At 30.5% G+C, this 17,576-nt stretch overlaps 1 protein-coding gene across 1 annotated transcript; it reads left to right on the top strand.

The window, feature by feature from the left end:
* On the top strand, positions 12,302–14,427 carry LOC107628529 (phosphomevalonate kinase, peroxisomal-like). The gene is made up of 3 exons (XM_016331171.2): positions 12,302–12,405; positions 13,872–13,994; positions 14,112–14,427. The coding sequence occupies exons 2-3, from the start codon at positions 13,941–13,943 to the stop codon at positions 14,361–14,363; spliced, it is 306 nt and encodes a 101-aa protein (XP_016186657.2). The 5' UTR covers positions 12,302–12,405; positions 13,872–13,940; the 3' UTR covers positions 14,364–14,427.

Raw genomic sequence — 17,576 nt, 5'->3', positions numbered from 1 at the left:
TTGGACATTGGACATGAGCCTACCAAACCCAACCGTAGGTTTCTCTTTCAGTTTTAGGCCACGTTTTAAAACCCAAAAGAATCAAATAGGGCCAAGTCCAAAAATAAACAGCCAGAAAGAAAAATTATGTCCATAGTATCTAGTAAGTAGTAAGGTTCCAAAAACCGACATGAATATTGAATTATTTAGATCATTAGATGATTGATTTAAAATTTTAGTTCAATTTTTTTAACAGAAATTCAATTGAAATATAATAAAATAATATTAAAATTATAAATAAACACACAAAATATAAATATAAATAATTAAATGTTATTATATAAATGTACAAATATGTTTTCTTTCCTATCTAATAATTGAATTAGGATAGGAGAATTATTAATTGGAATTTAATAATTATACAAAAGGGTAAATTAGCATACTTTTTTATCTCTAATGTTTGCGATTTTCTTTAAAAATATTTCTAACGTTTAGTTGCATTTAATTTTGTCTTTAATTTCGTTTTACGTCAAAAAGTACCTCTAGATGTTAGTTTCATGTAAAACGTTAATAACGAAATTGAAAATTTTCACTGATAGTTTTGACACACATAAAAAATGTTAGGGACAAAATTAAATTAATCAAAAACGTTAGAGACAAAATTGAAAGAAATTAAAGTTAGGAATATTTTTGAAAAAAATTATAAACATTTGAAATAAAAAATATGCTTTATCTTTACAAAAAAATTTTTATAATTCACCTTTTATTGACTACTTATATAATTGATATTAATATATTTAAAATTAAATAAGCAAAACATGTTTTTTAGAAGTACGAATTTATCAAAGTTAAAGTATGAAGTATGAACTTTTTTTTTTGGACATTGACCATTAAGACCCAACTTATCCAACCAAACCCTAGCCCAATCTAAATTTCCTAATTCATTCAATTTTAAAGTATATAGATCTTCTTCCTATCCTTTCCCTTTCCCTGCTCAGCGCTCCAATTTACCACGGCAGGTAAGGATGAACCTTTTTTAAACCAAGTAAATAAATAGGGTAAATGCTATAATGATGAAGGGTCTTTTTTTTTAGGTGATGAAAGTGACGTGGGTAGTATTATTTTATGACGCGTGTCTTTGATATAGTTTTTTAGGAGATATTGTCTGATTAGAGTCAGTAATCCTTCTGAAATTGTTCCCTTTTATGATATAATTAGCTCAATGTAAATAAACTATAATGAAAGTGATTTATTTATTGAGTTTTTTTTTTTGTGAATTTAGGTGTGATTTTTGTCATTCTATGAATATAGAGTTCAATCTTTATTATAATCTTTTATCATCCAAAAAATTTTCCTTTAAATAGTCTCAAGTAATAAAATAAGATGGAGGCTACTACGATAAAGTTGTCATTTTTATCTTTTTGTAAAGACGTTTTTTATTTTGTGGTTGTTATTGATTTAAAAACGTATCACTAAAAGTGCTGTTTAAAGAGAAAGTGTTACCCTTAATCGTTAACTTGACTCTGATACCAATTTTTTAATTTCGACTTTTCTTTTAATTCTTCTTTCGAAATTTCTACTAATTCTTCATATTTTGCTTCGAATAAGTTTATAATTTGTATAGATTCAATTGGTGGTGCTCTATTCAAAGAATTTTGATAAAAATAATTTGCAACTTCATAATCTGAAGTATTAACCATTTCTATAATTTCTCTTGTATTTGTTATATGATTATCTATTACTAGTCCTTGATGTATATTTATAATTCTGATTTCATATTTATAATTTTTTAATTCTGTTCTAATTTCTATCATAATTATAATATTCTTTTTTACATGGATTATTATATATAAAATCTTTTATCTGTTTGTCTTTTTCTTTAATATAATTTCTTAAATCCTCAATAACTTCTTTTATTTCTACACTTTCTCTTGTTTCTAAATATCTTTCTAATTTTTCAATTTCATTCTCCATCTTTTCTTTCAACAGCTTTAATTCTTTTAAACCGTAATATGGTTTTTCAGGCATTTATAAATTTCCTAAATTTAATTCCAACTTGTTTATAATTATTCTTATTTCTATCTTTTTTATTATAAGATCATCAATTTCATCCTGAAGATTATTTAATTCTTTTTTATACTCCTCTATTTTATTTTTTAATTTTTTTGCTCTTTTACTTTTTATTTTATTTTCTGGTTTTTCAATCTTTTTAGGCTTCGTAAATTAGGTAATCTTATTATAATTCCTAAAAATAGTTTTGTTTAACATTATTTATTTTAGAATTTCTACAAACTCTATCATCGATTCATGACTATTTTCTAGAGATTCTATTAATTTTTCTAGCTCTTCAACTTCTTTTTTCAGCTTGTTATAGATTATTTTTAGAGCTTTAAATGCTCTTTGATTTATTTCAGAAAATTACAAATAATTCAAACGATTCTCTCTTTCAAAGAGCTCTTATTTCTTATCTTGATAAGTTACATATATTTTTTCCTTATCTATTGTCATAATTTAATATTTAGGGTTTTATTTAATTTTTTGACCTTTTTTGTTAATTCTTTTATTTCAGAGTTTTCTTCTTTAATTTTTAATTTAGATAAACTTAAAGGACTATTGATTTTAGATTCTCTTATTTGAAAATTTGATGAAAACGATCTTCTTGATGGTTCTTTTAATAATAGAACTGGGTTTTTAATAGTTTTATATTTTGGCATTTCTGTTTTTACAATTTTTTGAAATAATTCATCGACATAAATTCTTTCTCTGTTTTTAAATATTATACTATGATGGCTATTTGTTAAAGCATAATTTATTGCATATGTAATTGAAAATGGTTCATCATCTTGTTCCATTAAACTTTTTCTATGAAATTTATAAGCTAAACTTATAGATCTTCCAAGATTTTCAGTTGATAAAGGTATAGCATATCCAAGATGGGCATTAAATTTAACATTTACATTTGCCAAATTTCTATGAACAATTTCAATTATTTGATCTATTGGGTCATCAGTAATTCTTTTGTCACAGATTGCTAAACTTATTGGTGAATTAATTCCTTTCATATATGTAGATTTGATTAAGACTTGTATGGTACTAATATGAATTTATCCAATTTTAGATCTTTTTTGTTGATCCTTAATTTTCTCAATCTGTTTACTCAATTCTTCATCATTTATCAAAGCTATTTCAAGTTCTCCATTAGCAGATTTTATTTTTACAGGGGCTTCAAGTTGAATTTTTCCATAGTATATTATATTTTTTCTATTAAAAACTTCTTTTAAAAGACTTTGTTTATTAAAATTTTCATTTGATTTGAGATTTAGTTCTATTTTTAGAATAGCCTATTTTTCATTATCTAATAAAGCAGTTAATCTATAATAATCAGATTCTTCCATTAATTCTAAGCTTTCTAAATAATTCATAACTAAGAGACTAAGACAAAGATGTACCTTTCTAGAGAAAAACTTCCTTTATTTAGTATATTTTACATAAGGTGTTTTTATCTCCAGAGGGGAGATTGTAGATATTAACTCCATAGGGGAGTTTAAAACTATTTTTCCCTAAGGGAATTCTTTGTCAGACTACAGAATCACCTCGGCAGCTTTCTCCTTGCTCTCCTAGCATATGAGTACTCTTAGCCTTCTGTTTTCTGTTTTCTGATGCTTTCTACAATTGCCTAAGCAATCTATTTATAATGGTTGGGTCTGATGGACAATTCCCATTCTTACCCTTCTTATGACGTCATTGCTTACGTCATTGTTTACTATCTTGCACCAGCTACATTATTGGTGCTTTATGACCTAAACGCTTACGTCATTATGCAATAATGTTGAGGGATGTTTCAGATGCACTATCCTCCTCTTTTATCATGTGGGTGGATCTCATTTTATTATTGCTTTCTTCAGATATTTTCGAGGCGCATAGCTGGCACCTGTGGTCTTCTTTGTCTTTTATCAAATAGCAGAGATTCCTTCTTATCCCTTCAGGGAGCTTTTCTAAAAGTCTAGATAAATTGTAGAATGCTGATTCAAATTCTACCAAGAGTCTCATTTCTCTTTCTTCAATTTTATTTCTTTTACTGGACACAAGCAGAGTATTTCTACTTTTATAATTAATTCTTGTGTGAGATTCTTTCGTTATTTTTTGAGTTCTTTCAAAGACCCTTGCTAATGTCACTACAAGAAAAAGCAATATTTGTAACAAAAAAAAAATTGTTACAAAAATCAAAATTTTGAAACAAAAGAATTTTGTAACAAAAAAAGGGGCCGTTGCAGTATATCCCGTTACAAAAAATTTTTGTAACAAAAAATGGAACTGTTACAATTCAAAGTAATATTTTGTAACATTTTTCTGATACAAAAAATCAGAAGTCGTTACAAAAGTCGTAACAAATTTTGATCTTCAAGGTATTTTTTGTGACAATCTATTTTTTTCTATCATAAAATTTTGTTACAAAATGTAACTTGATTTTGTAACGTTTTTTTTTTCTTTAGTTACAAAAATAAAATAATTATTTTGTAACAATTTTTTAAATACAAATTGCATACATAATATAAATATACTGAAATATACTAAAATTAATTACTATAAAATGAAATATTTCATTAAACTCAAAATACTGATACACAAATTTCTCTTGAAAAGTAATCAAACATGTTACAAATCTAAACAATAAAAAATACCCTAAACCTATAACTATATTACATCAAGTTAGGGTATAAACCAATCCCAATGACAAATTCTAAGAAGCATATTTTCAATTAATAACTCTCCTGCATTGACAATAACAATTAACAAAATAAATAAATGAATAAAAAAGAGAAATCAGGAAGTCATCATTGGCAATAGCAATTTTAATTAACCAAACTTAAATTAACAAAATTATCAACATATTTTCAATCAGTAAGTCTTCTGCAAATCTCACATCAATTGGTTAGCATAGCACATACTAAAATATAAGACAAATTATATGTCAATGTTATAATAAACCTGTTATAAGTCATTTCTTTTGTCCCTCTGAGATGCTCTTGAGCATTTCATCGCCCATCAATGTGTCTCCACATATGTCCAAACCTAATATCTTTGTGAAAAATATCTTAGCACTTAGGAGTTTGGAAGACTTATAAAAATGTCAATATAATGTAAGCTGTATTGAAACGGGATACTAGTAGCTAGAGCCTATTAATCTCTATTTTTACATTTTTATCAACTCAACAAATATTAAACTATTTCACAATTTACTTAATGAATACCTTTATGATGTACTCTACTACAAGATCTATTTCTTGTCCTCCGAAAACTATTGACTACAAAAGAAAATAGATTAGATTATTAGCTTGTGTAAGAAGCTTTTGTACTGGAGAAACAAAGGAGAAAATACTTTCTGAAAAAGAGAAGGAAAAAAAATAATTAATGAAGAGCATACATTCATGAAGATATCAAGATCCACATCTGATTTTATTCCAGCACTCTTTTCTCTCCTAGCAAGCTCTAGCAGTATATCTGTTAACGCTCAATACTTTAGTACTTAGAATCGTAAGTATTTTCTAATAAACCGAATACAAAAATCAACTACTCAACGTAACTTGTTTATCATAACACATTACCAATAAAATTGATGGCTGAAAATAATCTAGTAAGATGGCTAAATAGTTTTTGCTCATCAACTGATTCAAATATTGAAGAGACTGCAAACCTTTAATTGTAGTTGGAATGGTTCCACTTAAATCATTCTGGTACACACTTAGCGTGTACAGATTGGTTAAGTTTCTAATTTTCAAAGGGATTTCACCATCAATACTGTAAGCATCAGCATCAAATAGTTTCAAATTGAACATATTTCTAATTGACTTGGGAAGCTTTACATGGAATGGATTTTCTGATTTGTAAAGATCACACAAGGAAGAATGATATATTAATTCAAGAGTGGAAGAATGAGTGGTTAAATATTGTATCGTAAATCAAGCTGCCGAAGATTTCTTAAATTCCCAATAGTATTTGGGATAACTCCACTGAATTTATTTAACTTCAAGTCCATGTAATTAAGCTTTGTAGCATTGGATATGCTACTTTTAAGTTTGTTTCCATACAAGTTTAGCTATTCCATGTTTTTAAGGCTGATATGTGATGGAAGAGAACCTGAGAGAGAATTATTTGCCATTTCATTTCAAAACTCAGATTTTCAACAAGTAGTTTAGTGTTTCAAAATTCAACCCTTTTAGTACCTCTCAAAATCAAATCTCAAAGCAATCACCAATCAATTCCACCACCATTACAATATATTTACTAACCAGCTCAATAGTAATCAACCAATACAATCCATCAAATTCAGCATTCACAACAATTATTTGTCAAACAATTCACAATCCACATAATCAATCAAACACTAAATCAACAATTTCAAATCACAATCTCAACCATTCTAATCACAATTTCAGCCACAATTCAACATTCACATAATTAATCAATTACTCACAGCTATTAAATCTATTTGTAGTTATTCAATAAATCTTGTAAGCATTCTTAAATTAAAATTGTTTAAGTTAAACCCCCTACCTTGATGTTGCAATTAAAAGAAACCGGAGGCGAAATTACGGCGAGACAGCTGGCTAGACCACTACTAACCACTCAACAAGTTCAACCGAGATAGCAGTAGTCTTACGTTTTAACATAATCAAGACAGCAGCTGCATTAGCTCTCACAGCAGTAACCATGGTTGCAGCAAAATAGGGAATCCAGATTCGTAATAGCATCAATGCCAGTATTCCAGATGATTGCAGTAGAGAAACAGGTGAAGCAAAGGGGCTGAACTAAATTAGAGGTATATGCTACCATGAGTAAAACAGGAACATAGTAAAGAAACAAAGTTTAAAATAGAACAAGTGTGAAAAGGGTTACGGTTTCGAGAATGGGAATCGGAACGGCGATCGTGGTAGTGACAGAGGAGACAACCATGGCAGATCTTCCTTCGGCGGCGATGGCTAAGAAAACAGCCACCAATGTTCTTCTCCTCTTTCTGGTTGTTTGTATTTCCCCCTTTGCCTGCCCTAACTGACGGCGGCTTCCGACGGTGACTGCGGCAGACATGAACGACGCTAGTGGCAGCTGGCTTGACGGCGACGACTTCTCTCCTCTGTTCGTGCTTCCAGTGGTGGCGGCAAGGACGGGTTTGGCGTCAAAGACCCGACGAAGCCGGCAGCGATGGCTTCCCTCATGCCCACGAGCACGACGGCAGCGATTCGTGGTGAGGGCGACGGCAAAATGGCGACGCGACGAGGAAAGCTCCCTGCGTTCGACCTCTCTCTCTCCTCTTCGTCGACAACGCAACAGCCTTGGCAGCGCGGCGGTGGTGTGCGACGACGCGGCGAGCTGCTCCCTCCCCTCTTCTCTCTCAACCCGCACTCTCTTTTCTTTTCCCTTTCTTCTTGTTCTTCTTTCTGTTCTTTGTGTGTGTGGGTGAGTTGTGTGTGTGCCGTGGGTGAGGGTGAGTGTGAGAGAGATGAGTGTAGTGTTAGGGTTTAGGGTGGTGTGGGGGTAGTTTAGGTATTTTTATTAAAAGTAGGCTTAGTAGTGTAATTTTATGAAATAATTAAAAAGATAAAATAATAATTAAAAATTAAATTAAATATAAAATTTCTATCTTAAAAATACTTTTCAAATTCAATTTGTAATTTATTTTCACTCAAATGCTAATTTAAAAAAAATATTAGATATAAGTAAATTAATTTAAATATATACACAATTTTTTTTACTCTTAAAGTGTTTAACATTTTAAAAAAATTGTTATAAAATATATTTATATTTTGTGACAAATAATTAACTTGTTACGAACAATATTGAATTTTGTGACAAATTAATTTTTTGTTACAAAATAATTGAAGTTTTTGAAACAAAAAACAAAATTTGTTACAAAATATTTTGAACTTTTGCAACTTGTGTTTTTGGTCAAAACACCATCTCGTTACAAAAACTAACATAATTTGTAACAAAATAAAACAGGTTGTTACAAAATATTATCATGTTTTGCAACAACTTGTAATGTTGTTACAAAACATTATTCTTTTGTAACAATCACATATTATTATTACAAAATACTATTTTTTTGTAACAATTTTAAATTTGATACAAATTTTTTGTTACAAATGTTCCATTTTCTTGTAGTGCGTGCTGGCTAGTCTTCTTTCATGACTGTAAATTGTTAAATCTTGAATTTGATCAATTGATTGAAAATTTCCTGAAAAAACGGACATGAATATTACTTGGTATGCTGGAACCAAGCATTCTTCTTCTTCATTAAAAATAGGTTGACTATTTGTAAATTTTAGGGATACATCCCTTGGATTTACATTGTCAATCATATTTTTAAATCTCTTTACTGCATCAACGAATCCTGCAGGAAACTCACTAATAATTTTTAGATCATTAAAAATTAAAATTGTATCAATTAATCCATACTGGAAAAACTGATAAGTGTCAGATGGGGAAGCATCTGGAAAAATAACCAGTTTTGTTAGCTGTTCTTTGGCAATAGGATAATATCCCAAAATTGCCCTTTTTTCTTCAGTCAAATTCAGGATTATATTAAGGGTTTCTCTGAGATTTGATCTATAGACCCTTTTCTTTTCCTTGATTTCAGCCCTTGTAGGAATGTTTCTCATTATTCCTGTTCTTTGGGCTTGAATTGGAGCTTTATCTGCTCTTCTTAGGGTTTGCTCTGGGTGAACATATTCCCTGAAGGATTCCTTTGCCTCTTCCAGCGTTAAAAATCCTCCTTTATGAATTATCTTTGATTGATGTGTGAATGGTGCTGCTTTTTTCCAGGCATCATATACTCCTTTCATGGGGCCATTATAAATTACAAAATATTTTTTATCTTGGGTGGATTTTTTAATAATTTCAGCAATTATTTTATTTTCTGAAATTTTTTCTCCTCCTAATTTGTCCACCATGCTTAGCTAGCTGAACTCTAATGGTTTTGCTTGTTGTGTTGATTTCATTGCTTCAATGGCCTTCTTGAGGGATTGGACCTGTGTCCTTATTTCCTGACAATGCTTGTATTTTTTGAGTTCTTGCTCATATTTTTGAATTTCTTGATCTAATGCGTTGTAAACGAACTCCATTCTCTTGTTAATTTATCTGCAATAATATTTTTGTCACCCTTGATATATTTAATTTTATTGGATATTGTAACAAAATAATTGCCATCTTACCAATCGTCCATGATTATAATCAACTTTTAAATTATATCGTATGAAACCTGTTAGGTAACTTGAATCTGTCCTTAATGTAAATTCTTTGGGTAGTAAATCAATTTTTCATTTTTTAAGAGTTTTAATTGCTGCTAGAGTTTCCTTTTCATGAGTATTATATCTCTGTTCTGTTGGTGTAAATGTCCCTGAAATATACCTGCAAAGTAATTCCTTTGGGGAATATTTAGAATCTAGTGATTCTTTTTCTTGTTCCAAGCTTTTTATAGCTTTCTTAGCTTTTAGACATTCTGACCAAGTTATGTCTGAAGCATCTGTTTCTACTATTAAGTAGTCATTTTCTTCTAGAATATAAAGTTCTGGAAGCTTTTTACATAATTCTTTGACTTTTTGAATTTGCATACTATCTTCTTCTTCCCATTTCCATTCTTTTTTAGTACTTATTTTTGGAAATAAGTTTTAGTGTATTTTGTTATATTCTTTAAAAATTCTTGATCAGAAATATAATTTATACACCCTAAAAATCTTTGTAATTATTTTCTATCTTCTATTTTATTAGAAAATAAATTTACCTTTTTTAAAACATTTGGTTGAAGTTTTAACTTTCCTTGAGTGTATAGAATTAATCCAAGAAATTCTATTTCTTGTTTTGCTATTCTTGCTTTCTTTTTGCTAAGAACTAATCATTTTTCTTTACATCTTTCTAATACTATTAATAATTTTTGAAGATGATCTTCTTTATCTTGTTTTGTAAAAATTAATATATCATCAATGTAAACTAAAACAAATTCATTTAACTCTTTTAGATTTTCTTCCATAAATCTTTGATAGATACCTGGGGCTTGTTTTAATCCGAATGGTAAAACATTCCATTTATAGAGCAACACACTTGATTCTTTTGTTGGGCAAGTAAAAGCAGTTAATTTCTTTGTTTCTTCGTCTAAACGAAGTTGCCAATATCCTTATTTTACATCGAGAGATGAAAACCAAGTTGCTCCTTTGATTTTTTCTAAAATATAATCTTTTCTTGGAAGTTTATGAGCATCACCAACAGTTGCTTCATTCATCTTCTTATAATTAATTACCATTCTTCGTTTTTCCCTTTTAATTTCATTATTGTTTTCGACATAAAAGGCTGGAGCCGCATGAGGACTTTTACTTAATCTTATAATTCCTTTTTCCAAAAGATCTTTACATTCTAATGAGAACTCCTCTCTATCTCTTACGGAATAAGGAATTTTATTTGGAACATTTATTTCCTTTCACTACTAGAAAACTAGTTATTACTGACGGATATTTCCGACGGATTTTATCCCACGGAAATACAGAGGGAATTTCAGAGGGATTTTTTGTCGGAAAACTAAAAAAATGGATTAGCATAAATTACAGACAGAAAAAAATCCGTCAATAATTCCATCGAAAAAATTATTTTTTTTTTCCGTGAAAAATGGTTACAGATGGAAAATCCGTCTGTAATTAAATAGACAAAATTGTGCGTTTTGTTAAATTATTACAGACGGAAAATCCGTCTGTAATTTAAATTTTCCGTCAGTAAATATTGAGATAACCCTAATCTTATCTCTATCCACTCGATCCATTTACACTCTACCCATATCAAATGAGCTTGTTCCTCTCTCCGTCACCGAGTTGCTTCTTCTCTCCATCACACCAGCTTCGTCCGCCGCTGTCGCCGCCGCTGACGTCACAGATCTCTCTCCGTCATACCTTGCGTCGCACGGGCTCCCTCCGCCGCCGCATCCAACCCTAACCCCAGAGCTTCGTCGCGCCTCCAACCCTAATTCCAGAACTTCGTCGCACTTCCAACCCCTGCTTCGCCGCTCCCTCCGTCTCAAAGCCTCCGTCGTGCTCACTCTCTCGTAAGCCTTCAAACGTCGCTCCTTCCTCTATGGCTGAAACCCGTAACGCTCTGTTTTTCCTCCTGCGTCGCCGGTCTCTGTCTCCTCCTGCATGTGGCTGTGCTAAATCTCCATGGAAAGGATATACAACGGATTTCATGGGTGAAGCTTAACCACAGCTACAGAAGTACCGCGAAACTCGATTGAAGCAGTACAAGAACTACGAGAACCTCTCGTTCTCGTGAGGATCTCGACAAGGTGAACACCTCAGCTGCTTCACGCTTTCACTTCTGATTCAGATGAAATTATGAATACTAATTCTAATTCGTTTTTAAACTCCCTGTTTATTTATTTATTTGGCAGGAGTATTTGGAAGTGCAAAAGGAGAAGGCCTTCTGTATTGGCACCACTTGGGGTAATGATCACCACATGTTTGATACAATGACTGTGATGTCTTTTACCTTCATTTTTATCCATTTATTCTACGATACATTACATTACAAGAATGTGTTTTGTTTTATCCCTTTAGTTTTTCTATAAATTACTTATCTTCATATTCAGTGATGTGCAGATTCTCCTTACATGAAAAGGGTACTTTGTACTGTTCAATTTGTGTGTTTGTTCTATAACTTGAAAGCTTATGGTTACTTCTTAATGACGGTGTTTCTGTTTATTTGGTTGTTTGACTTGTATTAGTTTCAGATTAGTTTTCCTTTTGCTGATATATATGTCTGCCACTAACCTCTCTTTTTAATTTAGATATACAACTGCAGTTGTCCTGAGGTGAGCAGAAAGTATAAGTTTTCGGCATATTTAGAAAGGTTTTGTTATTGGAGGAACTCAAGTGAAGTTTGGAAGTTTAGAAGATCAGGGGTATAATTATGCTCAATCTACCTGTTACATAGAGCTCGTGAACTGTGTGAAGAATATTTTCATTCTTTTTCATTTAGTTTAGAAATGCAACTCATGATTAAGTTTTATTAGTTGCTTCAAGTTTCATGTTTTAGGCCTCTTATATATATGCTTCTGATGATGGTTTTGCAATTAAAATTTTATGGATTGGTACAATCTTCAGATTCACTTCGATGTATCAACTGTATATACATGCTTTAAGTTCACTTTAGCCCTTTATGGGGAAAAGTGTAGCAGCATATTTTTGCTTGTCATTTGCTGTTTTTTATTTTATTTTTTGGTGTTGGAAAATCTTGTAAGATATGTGGCTTGTTTCATAACCATGACGAATATTCTTGCCCAATGATGAAGCTGAAGCATGGAGGGTCTGCGGCAAATATGGTGTCAACAGCACCGCTCTCTTTCTCAGCTTCTTTTCCTCCGAGCAATTTCTTCCAAAATTTTTGTCAAAGGTACATAGCTACACACAGCCTTTTCGTTTTCCTGGGACTCTCTGTCTCTTATGTAATATCATTATTACTATTTGCAAACTGGAGTACCAAAAATTTAGTTCGATTTTTTCAATAATCTGCTAATTTGAGCTGTTTTCTTGATTTATCTTAAAGTTCTGTTCAAGCAATTGCTTTTACTATGGAGATTTGAATAACTGCAGAGCACGGCTGGTTATTCCTGCTATTGATTTTAGCATCGGATTCAAATGGATTGATTCAACAATGGAGGTTTATACTTAATCAAATCTGTTTTGCACATCATTGCTATAAATGATGATTTCAAAAATAGAAGTGAAACAAATGGTCCCAGAGCAATTAGAAAAAGAAAATAATAGCATATTACAATGCAACTAAGTAGTTGCAGCCGCCAGCCGCCTGAGAAGGAATCAAGAAATAACTTGCATTACTTTAGATTGTGGTATATGGAAAAAAGTTTAGTTTGAGTACAATTGAGATATAATAATTTATATTGTCTTCTTTTATTTGTTAAACTTTTTGGGAGAAGTAGTGATACACTGCTAGCCAATAATAATAAACCTCTTCTCAGTTGTGTTTGTTGTGACACTACTGCAAAGGAATTGAAGGAATTGAATAAACAGACATGCAAGAGGTTATATGCAGAACCATGTTATGGATTCGGCTCACCAAGCTCTTGATGCCTGATTCTATTTCCATTGCTTATTTCATCAAACAGTTCATAACATCCATTTTCAATTATTACTTCCTTTTCCAAAAACAATAAGAAAGTAAAAATAAGCTAAATTTTTTCATGAGGTATTAAATTTGGATCCTGCATTACACATTTGATTTATATGAGTGTTTTATATTCTTCCATTTCTAGAAAAAATACAAGATTATTTATTAAAGGAGCATATAAAAATAATGACTATGATGCTTCTCCAAGATTATTTATGGTTGTTCCATTTATCTCAGTTACCTTTGAGAATATGTAGTGGTTGTTGAAGTACATAATAACTAGCATAAGGTTAATTTATCATGATATGTGTAACTGGTTTAACTCATCCGCATTGATTAAAAAGGAAGTGATAATCTGTAGCCTAAGGACTAGAACATTTTGGCCTTATGGTATGTAGAGTAAATTGATTGATAATGCTCACTGTTAAATAACTAGAACATTTTGGCCTTATGGTATGTCTTGCATTAGATTAAATTTCTACATTCCTGTTTATTAGTTATTTTAATAAGATAGGACATCTTTACTATTAGACTTATACAATTAAGTTGACTTTTGATGGGTTTGAAAGAGATTATATATCCAACTTTACTGTTTGCCTGGTTTTCAGTTTCAAGTGGTGTGACTGAATTTCTAATGCACATATGTGATATCATGTTCTTGAGACTACACTTCAGGCTCTCATGTTCTTGCTTTTCTTCTTGTGTTGATGTTGAAAATGCAATTCTCGCAGTGGATAGAGCAAGCTTCTGAACCCAAAAAGGAAGCAGTTATTAAAGCATTGATAGGTGCAAAAGAAGCTATGCTTGGGATTAGATATCATATGCGCCTAATGGGTGAGGCTGCAGGTGTTCCTGTAAGTTCCCTTAATTGATTTGGCACTTATTATTAGGCTTCTTCTGTTTGAATGATGTTGATTATAAATTATATCTGCTGGTAGAATATCACTACTCTTTCCTTGTAATTCATACAAATTGAACCAGAATCACAAACAAAACTTTTAGATGCTACACTAAACTTGGAAGGAGTGTTGTTGGCTGGAGTTCCAGGAGCAGGAGGATTTGATGCTGTCTTTGCTGTTACTTTGGGAGATTCAAGCAGCAATGTGACAAAAACATGGAGCTCACTCAATGTTCTTGCCCTTCTGGTTAAAGAAGATCCTTGTGGCGTTTCTTTAGAAAGTGCTGACCCTAGAACAAATGAAATCACTTCAGCTGTATCTTAAATTCATATTGAATAATTTATTGTAAATATTGTTTATTTTTAATACGATGAATTTGTTTATTTTGTGAAATATTATAAATATTCGAATATAAATTAGATAAAAATTTGTATTAAATTTATATTTATTTTGTATGAAAACAAGTTTATTTTGTAATTAGAAAAAGTAAAAAAAATTCTATTTTACCTTACAGACAGATTTTTTGTCTGTAATCATGATTTTCCAAAGTTTAAATTACAGACGGAAAATCTGTCGAAAAATCCATCTGTAATTACAGACGAAAAATCCGTCTGAAAATTCGCCTATAATTACAGACGGAAAATCCGTCTGAAAATCTACCTGTAATTACAGACGGAAAATTCGTCTGAAAATTCGTCTGTAATTACAGATGAAAAATCCGTCTATAAGTTTGTCGCCTTCAGGAAATGGAGGGAGAATTTACAGAGGAAAAATCTGTCGGTAACTAGTAAAAATCCGTCGGTAATTTTTCGACGGAAAAAAAATTCGTCGGTAAATAATTTCCGACGGGGCTTTTACAGAGGGACAAAATCCGTCGGTAATTTTGTCGGTAACCAAAAATTCGTCTGTAATAAAGACTAAATCTGTTTGTAAATCTGTCTGTATTTATCCATTTTCTAGTTGTGTTTGTAGGATCTTTTAATTTAATACTTACTAATTCTTTATTTGTATTTTTAATATCTAAAGGATTATCAGCGCAAATTTCACCCAAAAGTTCTTCTATTTTTATTTCAAGATTATTTTTTGGGATATTTATCTGAAATATAAATTTAAATAACATGTTTCTAATATAGAAAATATTTTAAATTTTAAAATCTTATCTATAGTAGTAGTTGGTATTTTTATACGTTTTGATTTTTGATTTATTGAAGAATTGTGTGGAGCTTTTAAAACTATATATGTTAATTCTTGAATGAATGGATGATATAGCTTTAAGAAATTATTTCCTATGATAAAATCTATTCCAGAATCTAACATATATATAGATGGAACAATGAACCTATAATTTTGAATAAATATTTCAACCATTTCTGTTTTTTGGTCAATTTTATGTATTGATTTGTCAGCTATTCTAACTCTTAACGGTTTCTTTAATTTTTTCCAATCAAGTTTTATATTTGTACTGGCAAAGCATTGTGTTGCTCCAGTATCTATAAAAGCATTTATAAACTTTTCTGTTATTTTTATAGTAATAAATGTAGTATTATTGCTCAGTCTCTGAGTCTGTTTCTGAGACATATTCAAAAATATAGTCTAAATTATCATCTGATTCTTCTAATGGTTTTCTATTGATGTCATATAATCTCTTATAGTTCCTTTAGTATGAAACCCTATATAATTCCAGATATCTCTTTCAGACAATTCACTAAGTTTTGGATTAGTAAAGGCTTCTAATAAGAAGGAATTCAACCAGTTCTCGAAAATTTCTTTTTCATTCTTTTTACCGTCTAAATCGAGCATTCTTTCTCCTTCCTGTTCCTGGATTTTAGGAACGTATTTTGATGGTATTTTTGTATACTTTGAATTTTTATTCATAAATCCCTTTTTAAAAGCATAATTTTCAAAACCTGTTTCCCATTTAAATTGAGATTGATTATCCTTAGATGTTCCAGCTTCATTTTTTACTTGTATTGGAATTGCTGGTTCTTCATCACTTGAATAATCTAGGATGTGTTTTTCATTTTCTATATTTTCAGAATTTACTAGTTCTTCTTCTATTTGAAATTCTTGTTCCATAATATTATTTTCTTGAGCCATTTTTAATTGTTTAAAAAGCATTGTAACTTCTTCTAATTTTTCTTCAATATTCATAATTTTAATGGTGGTTTTACTTTTAGTTCTGTTATGTTGGCTATATTTTAAAATTTTTCTTTTTTGGGATTATCTTTCTGAAAATATTTATTTAATATCTGTTCAATTTCGTTTATATTGGATTCCTCTTTTTCCTTATTTCTTTGAAATTTTATGGATACTAATATTTCTTCAAGCATATCTACTATAGAATTTAATTGTGGGTTAAAAGTCTGATAAAGATGTGAAAAATCATTTCTATGGTAACATTTTTTAGAAACTCCGTGTGAAATATAAGTTTTTTCAGGTTTTTGAAGTCTTTCAATAAAACTTATAGTAAAATAAAGATTTTGAGAAAAATTATTTTGTATTGATTTTAAAAATTCAGTGTCAGTACAATTAACATTAGTTAAAATCATTAGTTTTTGATCTATTAATTTTGATAATTTAATTATTTCTTCTCTTAAATCTTTTAATTTATTTGTTTTTTTCATTAGGTGACGCTTTTCTTATAAAATGCTATAGTTTTAAATGTTTTGTAGTAAAAAATGTGGTTTAGAATGTATGGTTTAAATTTTACCACGTAAACATCTTTTAACAAAAGTTATTTTTAGAATCTTTATCTTAGCGGTGGCCAAATAGGATTCAGTCCACATTACTACTAAAAATAACCCAAAAGAATATTCAATTGTTCAAAATTGCTAAAAAAGGCCCACTTCATTAATTATAATTATTAAAATCGCATTAGCCATAATTAGATATTTCAATTAGAGAACAGCTAACAGTGATTCCTGTGACATAGCAGATATCTTGTCTCTGCCCATAACAACCACACTAACACACAGAACAAAGCAGAGGATGCCACGTCCTTTTCATCACGTGAAGAACATGAATACCTTCATCACCATTGCATTCACTAATAAATAGAGTATGGAATTTTTATAAAGTAATTGGCTAGGATTGGAGATTTGGCCCGTTACTCACTTACAAAACACAATCTAAAATAGCCTACTCCTTTTAGTGACGGGCCACACATAAACACAAGCATAGCACTCAGCTTGTGTTTTTATCTTCATCTCCTCTAGTTCTGGAAGATAAGAGGAGGACCCACATATATCTATTTCTACTTCTCACTCTAAGCCCAGAAAAAGAAGCAAATTTCTACTTCTAATTTCTAATTTTTGCTTCTTTTATTTTTGTGTCAGGATAGGATTTTGGTTTACTGGTTACTGTTCGAATTTTTTGGTCCAAAAGTAGTTTTTAGTTTGGGCTATTTCTTCGATTGACCAAATGGGACTGAGAACTTTTTTTTGGCCGACCAATTGATCCGTTTTCATTTTTCAGAGCCATGATATATTGGTATTTACAGTTTTTTTTTTGAAAATAAGAGCTCAACAAGCAAGTGGA

This window comes from Arachis ipaensis, chromosome B02 (genome assembly GCF_000816755.2).
Source record: "Arachis ipaensis cultivar K30076 chromosome B02, Araip1.1, whole genome shotgun sequence".
In the NCBI taxonomy this organism is placed as follows: Eukaryota; Viridiplantae; Streptophyta; class Magnoliopsida; order Fabales; family Fabaceae; genus Arachis; species Arachis ipaensis.
Note: the sequence above shows the minus strand (reverse complement) of the source record. Positions and strands in the feature narration are given on the sequence as shown.